This window comes from Coloeus monedula (genome assembly GCF_965178545.1).
Source record: "Coloeus monedula genome assembly, chromosome: 28".
Lineage (NCBI taxonomy): Eukaryota > Metazoa > Chordata > Aves > Passeriformes > Corvidae > Coloeus > Coloeus monedula.
Genome location: NC_138808.1, coordinates 1,742,321 through 1,757,891, shown reverse-complemented (window position 1 = coordinate 1,757,891; position 15,571 = coordinate 1,742,321). Strand labels below are relative to the sequence as shown.

General features: G+C 61.4%; 1 protein-coding gene across 1 annotated transcript in view; it reads left to right on the top strand.

Annotated features, from left to right (window-relative positions):
• Positions 1–15,308, top strand: part of PEBP4 (phosphatidylethanolamine binding protein 4) — a gene marked incomplete at both ends in the record, with an annotated part of 70,029 nt that extends 54,721 nt beyond the window's left edge. The window contains 3 exons of the mRNA XM_082298413.1: positions 8,256–8,301; positions 9,308–9,424; positions 15,217–15,308. Of these exons, the coding sequence (XP_082154539.1) occupies positions 8,256–8,301; positions 9,308–9,424; positions 15,217–15,308 (255 nt within the window). The remainder of the gene's footprint in view (positions 1–8,255; positions 8,302–9,307; positions 9,425–15,216) is intronic.
• Between the last annotated feature and the right edge of the window lie 263 nt (positions 15,309–15,571).

Below are 15,571 nucleotides of genomic sequence, written 5' to 3'. Positions count from 1 at the left end.
CATCGGGGGCCAAAGGGAGAATTTTTGGCCAGAGGAAGGAAGGGAAAAGCAGAGAAAAAAACCCACCCAAAAAAACCCCCCAGAGGAATAAATGAGCCCCCCAAGCCCAGGCTCCCGCTCCCATCAGATTAGGGAAGCCGAAATAGCCAAGTTGGCCCAGGGCGGGAGCAGGGCTGGCACGCGCGGGCTTTGATCCGCCCCCGCGCCCGGGAAGGTGCCTGGGACCGGGATCAGACACCCCAGGGAGGAGGAATTTTGCAGGGGAGGATTTTGCGGCGTGTGCGAGCACCCCCGGACCCCCGGCAGCCGCCCCAGCGTGGCTGTGGGGTGGGGTTTGGTGTCCGTGTGCGATCCGTGGGAGGGATGGGCTCAGAGTCGGACCCCAAATCCCACCGGGGTCTGTTGGTGGCCATGGCTGGGTGCAACCCCCCAAAATCCCCCACAGCACAGCTGGAAAGTCCACGGAGGGGATTCTTCCCCCTCTGTCCCTCTCTGGTGAGACCCCACCTGCAGCTCGGGGTCCCCAACACCACAAGGACGTGGAGCTGCTGGAGCAAATCCAGACGGAGCTGATCCAAGACTGGAGCCCCTCTGAAGCCGGGCTGGGAGAGCTGGGGGTGCTCACTTGGAGAAGGGAATGATCCAGGGAGAGCTCCGAGCCCCTTGCAGGGCCTAAAGGGGCTCCAGGAGAGCTGGAGAGGGACTGGGGACAAGGGATGGAGGGACAGGACACAGAGAATGGGTTTAAGCTGAAAGAGGAAAGGTTTAGATGGGATCTTGGGAAGGAATGAGGGTGGCGAGGGGCTGGGATGGAATTCCCAGAGCAGCTGTGGCTGCCCCTGGATCCCTGGAAGTGCCCAAGGCCAGGCTGGAGCACCCTGGGACAGTGGGAGGTGTCCCTGGGCATGGCAGGGGGTGGCACTGGATGGGTTTAAATCCCTTCCCACCCAACCCATTCCAGGATTGCAGCCCGGCCGAGCCTCGCACGGGGATGTGTGGTTCCGATGTGAGGAGTTGAGGCCCACGTGCCCCACGGCCGTGGTTATTGCTGCTGACCACAGCCTGGATGGTGGCAGCACTGGGAATGCGCCGGCTCTTCCCAGCCACCGAAGGAAATTATCCCGGTCCCCAAAAGCGGCACAGCAGCAGAGCCTCCTCGGGGACACATCCCAAGGGAAGGTTCCAGCGCAGGCTCCGCTCTCATCCGCACAGAATTCAGGCTACGGGCCTTTAAATGACTGAATTAGGCAAAATTTGGTGTTTCTCCAAGAATCCTCCGGAAATCTGCTGCTGGAAAAGCAAACTCATCTTAAAGCTACACGCGCGCAGGGCGAGCAAGTTTTCCACTCTCAAGGACTGGGATGGAAAAGACCTTTCCAGTCCTACCCAGCCCTTTTTTCTGGCCTGGTCCAGCTCGTTCCTCGTGCTGGAATCTCAGGGGCTTTGTGGAAACCTCTCATAGTTCACCTTTCCCAGGAGTCCTTGCAGCATTTTGGGGATGCTCCATCAGAACTGGGGCGTGAAGGGTGGGAATCCGGGGAGCCCAGATCCATGGGGTGGATGCAGGGAGATGCTGATGGAGCTCCTGGGGAGGACCAGGTTGGTGACAAAGCCCAGAGCACCAAAGGCAGGCGTGGTCTGGGTGTCGCAAGTGGCATTTGAGCGGTGCCACCCTGTCACAGCGAGGAGCAAAATTGCCCTTCTCCTTGTGCCCCTCGTGCCTGAGCCATCCTCATCCCTTCCTCCTCCTCCAGATCCAGCACCACTTCCCACCCCAGCAGAGCAGCATCCCGCTGAGGAGGCGGAGGATGCTCCAGAGGGGTCCTGGCCGGATCCTGAACCAGACAAATCCCACCCCAGCTCTCCCCTGGCCGGGCCAGCACGGGGCCAGTGGGTCAGGGTGATTCATCCAGCAGCCAGCTCCGCCAGGAGCTCGCCCGGAGTTGCGACAGCGCGGGGCTGTTAAAGCAGCCAGCGCCGAGCCCGGCATCCACACAGCTTCCTAACACACCCCTGGGGTTGCTATCAACATCCCTGTTGTTCTTAGCAATCGCATCCAGCATTTATCATCCCGGCTTTACAGCAGAGGCCCAGGGGCCGGGAGCCAGGGTGTGACCACGCAGGATGCGATTGCGGCGCTCCCCGAGAGGGGCTTTGGGGTGCAGCCACCCCCCGACTCCCCGGGGTCCAGAGAGCAACGCAAGAAGAGCGTGCACGGCCCTTTCCCCAGCGTGGTGCAACCATCATTGTTCAACCATCATTTTATTCCACCTTCATTTTATTCCACCTTCATTTTATTCCACCTTCATTTTGTTCAATCTTCCTTTTATTCAACCATAATTTTAATCACGTTTTATTTTATTTGATCTTCATCTTCCTCAACTTTCTCTCTTCAACGGGCCCCTGGTGCTTCCCTGCCGGGGATGGAGAGGGAAGGGGGAGCAGGGAAGATCCTCCATGAGGTTTCTTGGCAAAGCCACCAGCCTCGGCTCCCAAATGCCAGGATACTCCACACCAGGAGTGTCCTGGCAAAGCTGCATCTCCCGTGCCCTCCCACAGCAGCTCGGCTGCACTTTTGGGAAGCGAGCCCAGCATCCTGCATCCCATTCCTCCCCCCGCCAGCTGCCTCCGCAAACCCACAGGTGTTTTATGAGAAAAACCAACCAAATCCCTCTCCTTTTTCAACACAAATGTTTTGTCTGAGGTTTCAAAACCCTCCCAGTGTCATCACAGCCTCCGCCCCGCTGGCTCGGACCCCTCACCTACATCCTGCAGGAAAGGTGCAGATGGGCACAGCAGCCGCGCCAGCAACGCCTAAGCCGGGCTGGGATCTGTCTCTCGCTGGAAATCCACCCAGCAGAGCCTCCCTCTTTGCACCAGGAGATCCTGGCGCTGGGAATGCCATCCCTGGGCTGCCAGGAGGGAGGCAGCAGCCCGGGAAGGTCCCTGCCAGGGATGGTTCGGGTTATGGAGTGCAGGGTTTTGTCTCTAGATTAAAAAAAAGCCTTGCAAAGAGCCAGGCACGGAGGTGATTTATGTTTATTTTGCTCAGTTAATAACCCGTGGCATGTCCTCCCCTGCGGCGTTAGGGTGGATCAGACAAAGCTGCATTTAAATTACAACCGTGCCCGATATTTATTTTTTAATATATTTTTATGGTCGCCTTCCCCATTTATCGTGAGCTAGAAAAATGTCCTGGCCGTGCCAAGAGCTGCCTAAGAATCCTAAAGGCTGTAGGGGTAAATCCTTGGAGTTCAGACCCTGGAAAAGTGGGAGAGGCTCTTCAGATCCGTGTTGGAGCGGTGACATCCCTGGGCCTGCTCCAACCTGGGCCTCCCAAGGGTGGCAGTGGGACCCCTCCTGCTCCTTGGGGACCCTCAGCAAGTTTTCCCAGGGGTTCTGATGAGCCTCAGAGAATTTCTTGGGGTGAGGGTGTGCAGTCAGTGTTGGTCAGTTGGTCAGTGCCTGCTGGGATGGGGTGTCCTGACACAATTTTGGGGTTAAAATCACCCCATTCTGGTGCTTGTAGCTCTGTCATTCCCCAAAGAGACAAATCCATCAGCTGTGAGATCCCAGCCCACCCAGGCTTAGCTTTCCTGAGGTTCTGGATGTGCCCTGAAAAGAAGTTCCCTGTAGAAGGAAAAGCACCTTTTCCCCTTTTTTCCTGCCTGGATGTGGCTCAGATCACAGTCTTTTATCAATTTTTCAGGCGCAGATGGACAGGGAACGAGTTAAATATCACCTGGCGTGGTGAAATTCCATTAATATAGAATTTAATAAATTAAAATAAAGGATTTTGGCTCTGGCTAAGGGGGTTGGCAGCTGAAGGTGGGATGATTCCGTGTACCCCACCTATCCCACCTTGTGTTGTTGGACAGGTCCCCTCCTTGGGGACTGCAGGGCTGGACTGGACATTCCTGGAGCCTGTGAGAGGAGCAGGAGGCTCTGGAGAGAGGATTAACTCCTGCTCTTCCACATGCATGGGAAGCAAAGTGTCTGGGCAGTGAGGATCCGGCAGGAAGTTCAGATGGAGACGTGGGGTGCCGGTGTTTGGGAGCAGGGAAATGCTGGGAATCATTCGGAAATGCTGGGAATCATTCGGAAATGCTGGGAATTATTCCTTCCTCAGGTCCGGGATGGCCTGGGCCACATCCCCAGCTGTGCCCTGGGAGCGAAACTGGCTCCGAGCACAAACCAAGGGTCCTGAGTCATCCCAGGATCCAGGAACTGGGGCTGCGGGGAAGCACCAGAGCAGGAGGCTGAGGATGAGGTTTGGGGTTGGGAAAGCTGGGCTGCTTCCAGCAGGAAGGGGAGGTTTCTCTGGATTTGGGGTGTGATGGGATCCAGCCTCCGTGGGGTCTCATCCCTGTGTTAATAAGTCATTCCCTCCCCTGGGAATGCCGTCAAAACGTTTTGGAGTAGCAGAGCAGCCAGGAGAGGCCCTTCCCCAGGAGGCCTTTCCCATCCTGGCTCTTCCATGAACTCTTTCCGTGTTCCTCTGCGTTTTTTCCTCTTTCTCCCAATTTCTTTCCCAACGGAGCGACCACGACAACCCAGTGGCATCGCAAGGCTGGCATAACGGGATGTGACACTTCTCCTCACAAAAGGACTGGCAGGGTTGGGGCTGACAGGCTCCTTCGGGCACCAAACCCCGGCGTGACGGTGATGGGCAAAGCGAGGGTGGGCTGGAGCCGCGCCGGCAGCGAGAGGGTCCGGGCGGCGTGGGCGAGCCGGAGCCGTTCGGGAGCATCCCATGCCCCAGATCCAGCGCCAGGATCCCGGTGGAAGCGAGCTGCTGTGCAAACAGGCGGCCGAGCCGGGAAATGCCAGAATTTGGGAGTGCTGGGAGCTGGCCGGGCCCTGCCCTGCTCTCTCCTGGCCTCCCTGCGCTCGGGGATAATTGGAGGGAGAGTTTCTCTTGGATCGGCTGCTTGCTCACATGCTTTTTGTGGGAAAGCAGGACAAGCCTGGGTGTTTCCGGGAGCTGGGGGAGGAGTGGTCCTCCCCACCGCTGCAGGCTTTGGTGTGGAGGAGGAAACCCCAAAACCTTCACCTTCCTCGGCAAGGACACGGTGGAACAGATCCACATCCACCTGCAATTAGCATCCCATCCCTTTATTCCCCGCTCCAACCTCCGCTCTGCTCGCAGGGAAGCCGAGTTGCCATCCCAGCGGCTCTGCCCTTCCCGGGATGCTCCCCTGCGCTCCCTGAGCCAATTCCTCCATCCTGACCTCATTACAAAGATCACAGGAATTGAGGAGAACAAATCTGCGCTCCATCGGGGCTGGCTTTGAAGCCGCTCGGCCCCGTCAGGCCGTGAGGAGCAGCGCAGGAGGAGCCCCGGGTGTTTGGGATCAGGTTCCCCCCTCGGACCATTGTTGGCTGACGCTGGGCCGGCCCCTCGGCGGCTTCCCGTGGGATGCAGTCCCCGCACCTGGCTGAGCCCACCTCCGGTGTCCCGGGATCCCCGGGGCCCGGTTGGGAGGCGCTCCCGGCCAGGCAGGAGCAGCCCAGCCCTGCTCGGCTGCACTTCCCTGGGTCCCATCCGTCATCTGTTTGTCCTGGTCCCCTGCCAGCGATTGTGCCGATTCCCACACCCACTTTCCATAACCCTCCGTCCTCGCCCGGGCGAATCGCTGGCGAGAGCTCGCCACCCATCCCTTTCCCCTCCTCTCCGATGGGATCAGACACGTTCTGGAGAGGGGGAAGAAAGGGAAGGGGGTGAAAAGAAAACAGAAAGATCAAGAGGGAAAACGCAACGTGACTCACTGCCTTTAATTTATTTGTGTTTATTTATTTATCCCCCCCACCCTGCGCTGCGACGTGCAGGCAGCACCGAGGGCCGGCCGGGAGCTCCCAGGGAGCCTCGCTCGGTGTCCAGGGCACCAGGAATGAGAGGGATAAAATTCCCCATTCCTTTGGCCGCGGAAAAGATCGCGGAGAGGAGCTCCTGGCACTCGAACTGCGTGGCACAGATTTTTCAGGCCGCCCAGGTCTCTGCACGAGCATCCCGTGCCCCGCCAGCTCTCGGCACCACCCGGCACAGACCGGAGGGTGGGAATATCTAATTCCACCTCCTACACTGTGTCCTCGGCAGGGGAAAGAGAGAAAGAGGAGATAAAAGGCTGGGAAGCTCAAATGGTGTCATTAGGAACTATTAATGCTCTCATAAAAGGGCATTAATAAACGCGGCAGCTCATCAGTGTCCATTAGCTCCGCTCGTGGCAGGGATCTCTGGGAGCTGCCGGAGTGTGATGCTCCCCTCGCCCTCACCGGCGTGTCAGCAAAGGGGAAAGGGGCTGGAGGGGAGGTTGTTCCTCCTATAAACGGCAAAAAAACCAAGGAGAAAATGCCGCAGGAGCGAGCAGGGTGTCACACCCGACCCCTCCAACCCCTCCTGTATCCCGGCAGCCGTGCCCAGAGCTCGCTCCTTGCTCCCAGGATGGCTGTTTACTATCAGAGAGAAAAAAAAAAAAGGCAGGGTTTGGAGCGCTCATCCCGACTTTCTCCCTCCCGCCCTCTTCCTGTTCTCGCCTCTTAAAAAGGAACTTTATCCTTTGACTCTCCCATGCCCGGGGCTAGCGAGGAACCCGCAGCATCTCGGGGCGAGCAGGCAGCCCACAGCAGCGGGCAGGGAAGCAGGGAGGAGGCCCGGCCTCTCCCGATAAGCCCCTGGCAAAGCCAGGAATAGCAGCGCGGTCCCCGCACGGGAGCGTTCCTGCCAGGAGCAGAGAGAAACCCGCAGTCCCTGCCTTTGAAGAGCTGGGGCTGGCAGCCGGCCCGGCCCGGCCGCGCCGAGAGCTCGGGATGAGCTCGGGATGCGCCGGCAGCTTCCCCCCGGCCAGGCAGCGGCACATCTGGGGGAGCAGCCACAGCTGGAGGGCCCGGGCACACGTGCACATCTGGGCGGGGGGAGGCGCGAGCCCGTGTGGGTGGGCTGGCGGCGCACATCTGGATGGGCGCTGCCGAGCATCTGCACGGAGCGGGTGAGCGCATCTGGGGCGGGCGCGCACATCTGGATGGCGCGGGTTTGCGCATCTGGGCAGGGACGCGGCAGCCGGCACGGCCCCACGGCCCCTCCAGCACCCCCCGGTGCTTCTCCCCTCACACCCTGCGCTCCGCCTTCCCCTCCCGCTGCCATCCCAGGCACCCGAACCTGCCCAAAACCTTACTCATCACCCCCCCCTCCCCCGCCATCGGGATATTTTCGGCTCCGGCTGCCAAGGTGGCGAGCCAGCGGTGGGCAGCCGATATCCCAGGATCTGAGCGGGCTCTTGGCTCGCCGGTGACCTTTGGTGTGCCAGGGGCAGCTGGCAGGAGGCTGTCACCAGCTGTGACTCAGAGCAGAGCAGGTTCCTTTGGAGGGAAAGGGAAGCTTTGATCCCGGGGAGCCGAGGCACCGAACCCTGTTCTCCACATGCACTTTTGCTGGGACTTATCTGAGGCATCTTTTTTCGGGATAATAACTCCCAGGGCAGGTTAGGACGGAGGAGCCCTGGCAGCGGAGCGTGTGTGGGCAGGACTGGAATAACGGGTGTCGTAGGAGAGGATTTATGAGCGCTGGCAGCAGCGCTGGGAGGTTGGGAATGGCCGGGAATAACACAGCAGGTCAGGGGTGAGGTGGGATGTGCAGGGCCGGGATGTGGATGCAGCTCTCGTTGTTGTCCCTTTGTCATCGATCCAGTCCCCACAGGATGCTCAGTGTCCCGGGAAAGCCTCCCTGCTGCCGGGAAGCATCCTGGGATGGGGATGGGAAGCCAAGCCTCCAGCGGGACTCGCTCTGTGAGCAGGAGTTTCTGTTGAGAGCGAAGCCAAAGCTTTGCCATGGGAGTGCTGGTGGAAATCACCACAATCCCACCTGGAATGGGCCAGGTCTCCCAAATTTTGGTGTGCCCAGCAGCACCGAGGCTTTTAATGAGTTATTGTGGCTTTCCCGGTGTGCCACAGCCTGGATCCCTGGCCTGGATCTCCAGCCCGTTGCTGGTCTCTGTGTGCAGGTGACAGCAGCATCACCTGCGTGCCAGGGCACTGTGGATCGAGCCCCTAAATCCCAAACAGCCAAAGAAAATTCCCGACACCTTCCTTCCCACCCGTCCCAGAGAAGTGGCTCCAGAATGATCTTTACAAGGAAAACACACAAAATGTTGGAAAACGAATCCCTGGGGAGAGCTGGGGGGGCAGGAGAGGTCCATCCCCACGTGGGTTTCTCTGGAGAGTCCCAGTTCCATCTCACCTCCCTCTTTTTGTCCTTTCAGGGCTCGGACCTGAGGGCTGGGAAGATCAGAGGGAAGGTCCTGACAAGTGAGTGCAGACCCCAAATGAGGGGATGGGACAAGGAGGTGGCAGTGCTGGCTGGGATGGGCACAGCAGGACATGAGGGGGGGACACAAGGGAGGGACACGAGGAGCTCTGCAGGGCACAGCTGTCTGAAACAGGAGCCACTTTTTCTCTTATTTTTTCTAGAGGCAAAGGTAGTTTAAAAACTCCCAAGCGGTTGGAAAGGCTCCAAACCAGCGCAAAAAGAGGGGGGAGGGATAAAACCCAGAAGAAAAAACCCAAGATAAAAGCGGGTGAATCCCGACAACTCCTGTGATGTTGCACGAACAAAGACTTTCAGTTCAAAACGGGCCAGACGTGGCTCGGGGAGGTCACACCCCAGGGGAGAGGGGCTGGGGGCTCACCTAGCTGCAGGTGGGCGAGTCCTGCAGGAGCTTCAGCCTCTTGTCCCGTGGTGTCACATCCTCCTGTCCCTGATGGAGGCCAAGGGGTGGCTGTGCTGTGCATCACGGGTGCTGTGCATCCCATGGATGTCCCTTTCCCAGGGACAACCAGTCCTCTCCATCCTCACCGGCTGGAGATGCCCCGAGCCAGCTGCAGCCCCCACATCTGGGCAGCTGTGCACTGCTCCCTCCCAGCCTGGAGCACAGTGTGCACCCCAAAGCCCCCCTGGGGCAGCCCAAGGGTGCTGGCCATGCAGTGGGTGGGGGGCTGGGGGGTCTGGGGTTTGTTACCCCCCAGCAGGTCCCATGCCCAGGGGAGGCTGCACCCAGCGGGGAAGGGGTGCAGAGATGGGAAGGGGGATGGAGGAGAGGTCGGGGTGATCCGGGAGGTGGTGAGGGGCTGGTTTTGGGTGGGCAGAGTGGCCGCTCTGCCCATGGAACTCCTGAGCTGTTCCTGATGTGAGGGCCCGCAGCGCAGGGAGCTGGGTGGGAGAGCGGATCCTGGCCTGGAGGAGGGCGATGGGTGCCTGGTTCCGGTGGGAATTTCTGCTCGGAGGGATGCTCAGCCCTTCTCCTCTGCATCCCAGGTTACAGCCGGCCCAAGCCCCCGCGCCACAGCGGCTACCACCGCTACCAGTTCCGCCTGTACCGGCAGCCGGCGCACGAGTCCATCGCCCTGAGCCCCGAGGAGCAGGACTCGCTGGGTAAGGACCCGCTGGGCCCCCGATCCCGGCCCCGAGGGGCTTTTCCAGAGGGTGTGGATAACGCCGCGTGTTCTGGCAGGCTGGGGATGCTCTGGTGCAAAGGGATCCTTACAGGGGACACGGATGAGGTGTTGAAGCCTTGCCAGGCAGCAGAAACTCTTGGAAAAGGTCTGGTAACGGCCTGGCTAGCGGGATGGGAAGCAGGGAGAGATGTGGGCTGTGAAATGCAGCCCTCGCTGGCACATCCCCCCCAGCCCGGGCCGCGGGAGTTGCATCACCGGCACCTCGGAGCAGGCGGATAAGGATCAGCCGTGGAGAAGGTTTAGCAAGGGATTGCTCAAACCGGGCTGACACAACGCCCGCCAACTCCCAGCTCCCCAACTCCCTTCCACTGCCTCCTCCCAAAATCCTGCACGGCAGGGATGGAGCAGCCGAGACCCCCGAGACACCGGGGCACGGTTGCTGCAGCTCCATTCTGGGGCAGCCTGCAGGACCCCGGGCTGGGCAGGGATCCGTCCTGCCCGGTGCCAAGCGTGGGCTCCTCCCTGCCCTGCTGGAACACGGGGCTCTGCGGCTCATGCGGCCTCCACAAGGGAAATTTCAAAACTTTCCCAGCTGGGACCACATGAGCAGGGCTCGACGGGCAGGTCAGGTCGGTGCGTCTGGGCTGCTCTGCCTGACTCACGCCGTGCTTCTTAACCCACACCGCGCAGCCCAGAGCGGGGGGCTGGCTCCGGGGGGGGCTCTGGGACAGACCCCGACCCCCCCACCCCCGGCACGGGGCCGTGGTGCTCATCCTGGGGCCGGAGCGGGATGCGGCTGCCGCGAATCTCCCTGCGGGTTCTCCCTGCCCGTGGCTCTGTTTTCTGGCTCATTAGCTCGGCTTCTTAATGACACCGCTGATGTCACCCTCCCCCCCCCCCCGTCAGCGGAGCCGGCCCCTCATTCCTGCTCGGAGGAGGGGGCTCCGTGCTGTCCCCACATTCCCATCGCAGCATCCCGGAGCTGGGAAGAGACGCTGAGACACCCAGCAAGGAGCTTTATCCGGATAAACCCTCTCATTAGCAGGATATGTGGCTGCAGCCCCCCAGATTTCACCCCCAAAGGGGTTCAGCCACCCTGTGGAAGGCCCCCCCCCACCCCCTGTCCCCAAGGCGTGGGGTGGCCGGGCATTCCCCAGCCGGGGCTGTCTCCAGCCCATCCGAGTTTCCCAGCCCTTCCCACTCTTCCTGGGAAAGACCCAGCGGATATTTTTCCGCAGCATCCGATGCTCAGGCATCGTTTGTCAGGCAGCTGCGGGGTCTGGCGGGGGCTGTTGTTGAAGGAGCTGGTTAAAGGTTATTTTTAACCATTTCCCTGCTGCATCACATCCTCGGCCTGTCCAGGCGGTGCTGCTGCATTGAGACACTGAGAGCCCATCATCTTTATTCCCAAGGAATGAGCCCTAAAAGCAGCCAAAGGATGAGATTTTGGCGTCTCAAGGGTTTTAAATAAATCCGTCCCCAAGGCAGTGGGATGGATCCGCTGGTGCATCCAGCCCTGCATGGCTGAGCCCTGCGGTGCAAAGGCAGCGCACGGGGGAGAGGAGCAGACACCTTCGGCAGAAGGTGGGGACAAGGAGGGAGTGACCCCAATCCCAAAGGATCCTGGATGAGAACCCAGCCCGCTCCTCCGTGGCTCTGCCTTGCTCCTCTCCTGCAGCAGAAGCAGGGTGGGTTCTCCCGGCGATGCCGCAGGCACAGTTTGCATCCCTGCTCGGAATTTCCCATCTTCTTTGGCCTCAAATGAACCCCTCCTTGCTGCTTTTACTCTGTCCCACCTCTGGTGACAGCGACATCTCTGTCTCACCAAGGATGGGGACACCCGACATCACCAACCCCAGAGAGGGGACATGTCCTGACCGGGCGCAGGGAGCGGCGCTGGCCCATCCCAGCCTCGGGATGCATCCAGCCTCCAGCGCTGCATCCCTGTGCCGGGCATCCCTCCCTCGGGCACCCCTCCCTCCCACCAGAGCGTTTCTTCTCGGCTCCCAGAAGAAATTCCCTCCTGGCACGGGATGTGTTTTGGAGGCCGGACCAGGCAATGTCCCCGGGCCGAGCGTGGCCGAGCCGGGGGAGGTGACAGTGCCAGGCGGGATGGCAGGAGCCCGGCCGGAGCCTCCAGAAGAGGGCACTAAACCAGGACCTGCCCGCGTCCCCTGTCCCTGCTCCTGGAAAAGATCCCAGGGAATTTAAACCGCGAGGGGCGGCGGCGAGCGGGGAAAAGAAATGCGTGTTTCTTCTCCCTCCTTGCCTGGCCGCTCAGAGGGAGCGAGGCCATTTCCACGGTGGCTCCAGTGCCCACCCTGCCGTGGGGATGTCCCGGCTGGGATGGCACCGATGGGCACAGCTCGGGTGCTGGAAGGGCTGCAGGATCTGGACGCGTCCCCCTGTCGCTCGTGGCAATGTGGAAATGAGTTGTTTACGGCCGAGGTGTTTCTGCAGGGCAGCTCTTGAGCAGAAAAGTTGTTTCATCAGGGGAAAAAAAACACCCTGATCCTTCCCCGTGAGGTTTTCTGCTCAATCCCGGCACCAGCCGGCTCTGTGTGAACTCGGGCAAATAACTCAGAGCCTCAGTTTCTCCTCTGGAACCTGACTGACCTCAGTTGTTGGCAGTGCCACTGAATTGTCACCGAGCACCAGGACCGAAGGTGGGGACATTTAGGGTGTCCCCACGGCTCTTCCTGCCACTCGCCCCACTTCCCTCGCAGCCAGGAGTGTTACAAGCCGTGCTTGTGTTTTGGGGAGATGCAAGATAATAATTTGTGGTCTCTGAAATGTCACAGCCGCCGTCGCATCCCGAGGCGGCAGCGCTCACCGCAGGCTCTCCATCCATGGGAAATCCCTCAGCCAGGGGAAATTCGGGCACCCACCAGACCCCGGTTGTGGTGCTGGGGGATTGAAGTTCTCCCCCCCTCCAGCTTTCAGCGAGGGGGATCTTTAATTTGCACAAAATCTTGAGGCTTAATTGCACCCGAGTACATCCCTCTGCTTCCAGCTTTTCCCATCAGCTCCAGTGAGCTGGGGAGATGCTCCGGCATCCCCACAGCCCCTCCTGCCCCTGACAGATGTTTTACAACTGGGAATGGATTTTTTTTTCCTCCCAGAAATTTTGCCTGGGAGAAACAAGAAGTCGTTTGGGGAGCAGGGAGCGGGGTGAGCCCGGCCAGCCGCCCTCCCTGTGGCTCCACATCCCTCTCCAGCTCCGGCTCCGGATCGGGGCCGCGGCATTGACTCATGAGCCGACCTCGTGCGCCTCCAATCCGATCCACCCAGCTGGAAAATCGGGTTGGACTGGGCCCCGGCGGGGAGGGAAAGGCTGCGGCTGGGACGGGAGGCGGCGAAGGGCTGCGGGGAGAGCACGGTGCCGGCCCAAGTCCCCGGGTGTCACTTAATGGTGACCAAAGCAGCTGCCGGCCTCCCGCCCACCTCCGCTGGGACATCATTAATCTTGGCAGAGAAGCATCAGGGCTCCCATCAGGAGAACATTCCCGCTGATGAGGCTGATAAATTACAGCCGGGGGGGCCGGGGGAGGAGGGGACCGGCGATTGGGGGGTGGGCAGGAGACAACGGCAGCGCTGGGAAACCTGTGGGATCAGAGGGATGCCGAGCTCCCCGAGCCCAGCGCTTGCCTCGTGCCTCAGTTTCCCCATCGGGCGCTCCGGGCTCAGGCGGCCGCGCACGTGTGGGTGTCAGCGGGCACTCCTCTTCCTCCGGCGGGTGCTCAGATAAGGGCCGAGTGGGATGATTTAATCCTTTGGGAAATGAGCTTGAAAACGGACCAAGCCACGGATGAAACGCCGTATTGTTGCGGCAGGGAGAGGGGACCGTGGCACCGCGACCTCGGCTCCCCGGCCGGGCCCCTGTTCCCTTCCCGGCTCCGTGATCCCAGTGACTCACGGTCCCCAGCCCTGGGAACCCAGCCGGGGTGATTTGGGATGGCTGGCACAGGGATGTCACCCTGTGCCGGGAGTTGGTCACGCCGGGATGGGGCACCCGCTTCGGGGATGCACCCGAGGGGTTGGATTTGGTGTTGGGGGACCCCAAGTCCGGCATCCCTCCGGTGCCTCCCCCCTTTGCCGCACCCGCGGCTGCCCCGGGGCTTGCCCTTCCCCGATGGGCCGGGCACAACCGGTGCCAGGGCAGGTAGGAAAGTAGGTCAGGAAAAACCCCGGCCCCACACGCGGGGCGAGGGCCGGGGCCGGCGCCTGCAGCCCCGCAGAGGCTCTGCCTCCCCCGGCTCCTTTCATCCGCGCCTCTCCGGAGGCTCGGCGAACATCAGTGACAGCTCCGGCACCCCTGGGAGTCGGGGGTGCCGCGTCTCGCTCTCACCCCGGTCCCGCGTGGCAGGGGCTGCTCTCTCGAGGGGTTTTCCAAGCGCTTTGAAACCCTCCGGATGAAAGGCGCCCGGCGAAGGCTGCGGGCGCAGCGGGAGCGGCTCCCCCCGAGGCTCCTTCCCCCTGGTGCCACCTTCACCGGGACCCCCAGCGCTGAGGGGGTTGGGCTGAGACCCCGAAGTGAGGAGCTGCCCTTCCTGCCGGGGTGGAATCGGGGGATGGAGGTGCTTGTGGCTCTGTGTCCCGGCTGGCGGCGACCCCAGTGCGGGACACTGGGACCGTCCTTGCTCTCAGCTTGGTTTGGGTCCTCGGAGGGTGGCAGGGGACACCAGGGACCCTCCAGCAGCAGCCTGATGCATTCCAGCATCTCATCCCGGCTGGAATGCGGGATGCAGGGTCCTTGCCGAGCTTCCCGTGAGCTCCTTCCCGGGCCCTGGAGAGTCCCGGCCGCGGCCCCTCGCAGCTCCGGGAGGTCACAGGCTGCGGTGCCGTCACCGCGAGAACCTCCGGAGCTTTGTTTGGAGCTCAGAGCCCGAGGTGGGGAGCAGGTGGGAGCCCCAGCAGCTCCCTGAGCCATCACCACCCCACGCAGGTGATGCAGCAGCTCAGGTTTTGCTCAGCACTTTTGCAAGAGCAAAGGGGACGCTCTGCTCAGGTCGGGGCTGAGATGTGACAGCAGATAAGGGCTGCCAGGAGGCCGCGTGACATTAAAGAGCAGCCAGGAAGAGGAGAGGGCGGGTTTCAGATAAACAATGGGCCCCTTTTCCCCGGTGTCCCACAAGGAGGGGCAGCGTGAGCTGTTTGGGTGCCAGGGAAAGCCCCTCCGGTCACAGCAGGATGCTCCACAGCCGCCAGCCAGACCCAGGCTCGGTGCCTGACCCTGGCAGGGCACAGGGGGAATTTCTGGCCCACGGGGGCCGGGTATGAGGGAATCCCTCCTGCCCTTGGCCCTGGAGAGGCTTTCCCTGCCTCCTACGTGGGAAAAACCACAGCTGGATCCAGCACGAGCTGCCCCCAGACCTCCGGGATCCTGGGGTCAGGGCAGAGTGCAGGGGAGGAGGGAATGAGGAACCCCCTTGGCTCCAGCCGTCGGTGGAGCAGCAGCTCAGTGAGTGCCAGTGAGGGGGCCGGGGGATCTCCTGCGACGCCCCCGGGGGGATTTCCAGCCAGGCCACCCCCGGGGTGGGCTCATAGGAAGCCGTAGGAAGGTTTGCTCCAAATGTCAGGGGGCAGGAGAGGAGCCAACCCTGTGAACCCCCGGGACAGTCAGAGCCGGGGTCCCCGTGACTCCCCGCTGTCCCCAGGGCCTGCCGGGGTGTGCAGGATGTGGTTTGGGGCAGAGCAGCAGCCTCACAGGGCTGCTCCCCTCTCCGGCCCTCCTCCAGCCCGGCTCACCCGCTTTTCCTCTCTCCCCAGGCACCTGGGACTTGAAGGACTTCGTGGAGAACTTTCACCTGGGCTACCCCGTGGCCTCGACCCAGTTCCTCACCAAACACCACGAGGATTAACTCTGGATCCCTCCCTTGCCCTGCATATCGCCACACCACAGAGCCACCTCTGCCTGGAGCAGAGGGGACCCCAGGACACACCAAGGATGAACCCACCCTGCTCCCAGCCCAGACCCACCGCACCGACCCCAACCCCTCCACTCCCAAAGCCAAGTTCTCTTTCTCTCTGGGGAACGTGCCAAGAGCTCTCCCAGCTCGCCCGGGTATCCCAGGAATTACGGCATCTCCCCTTCTCCTCCCTCCACCCCATTTCTGACCTCACC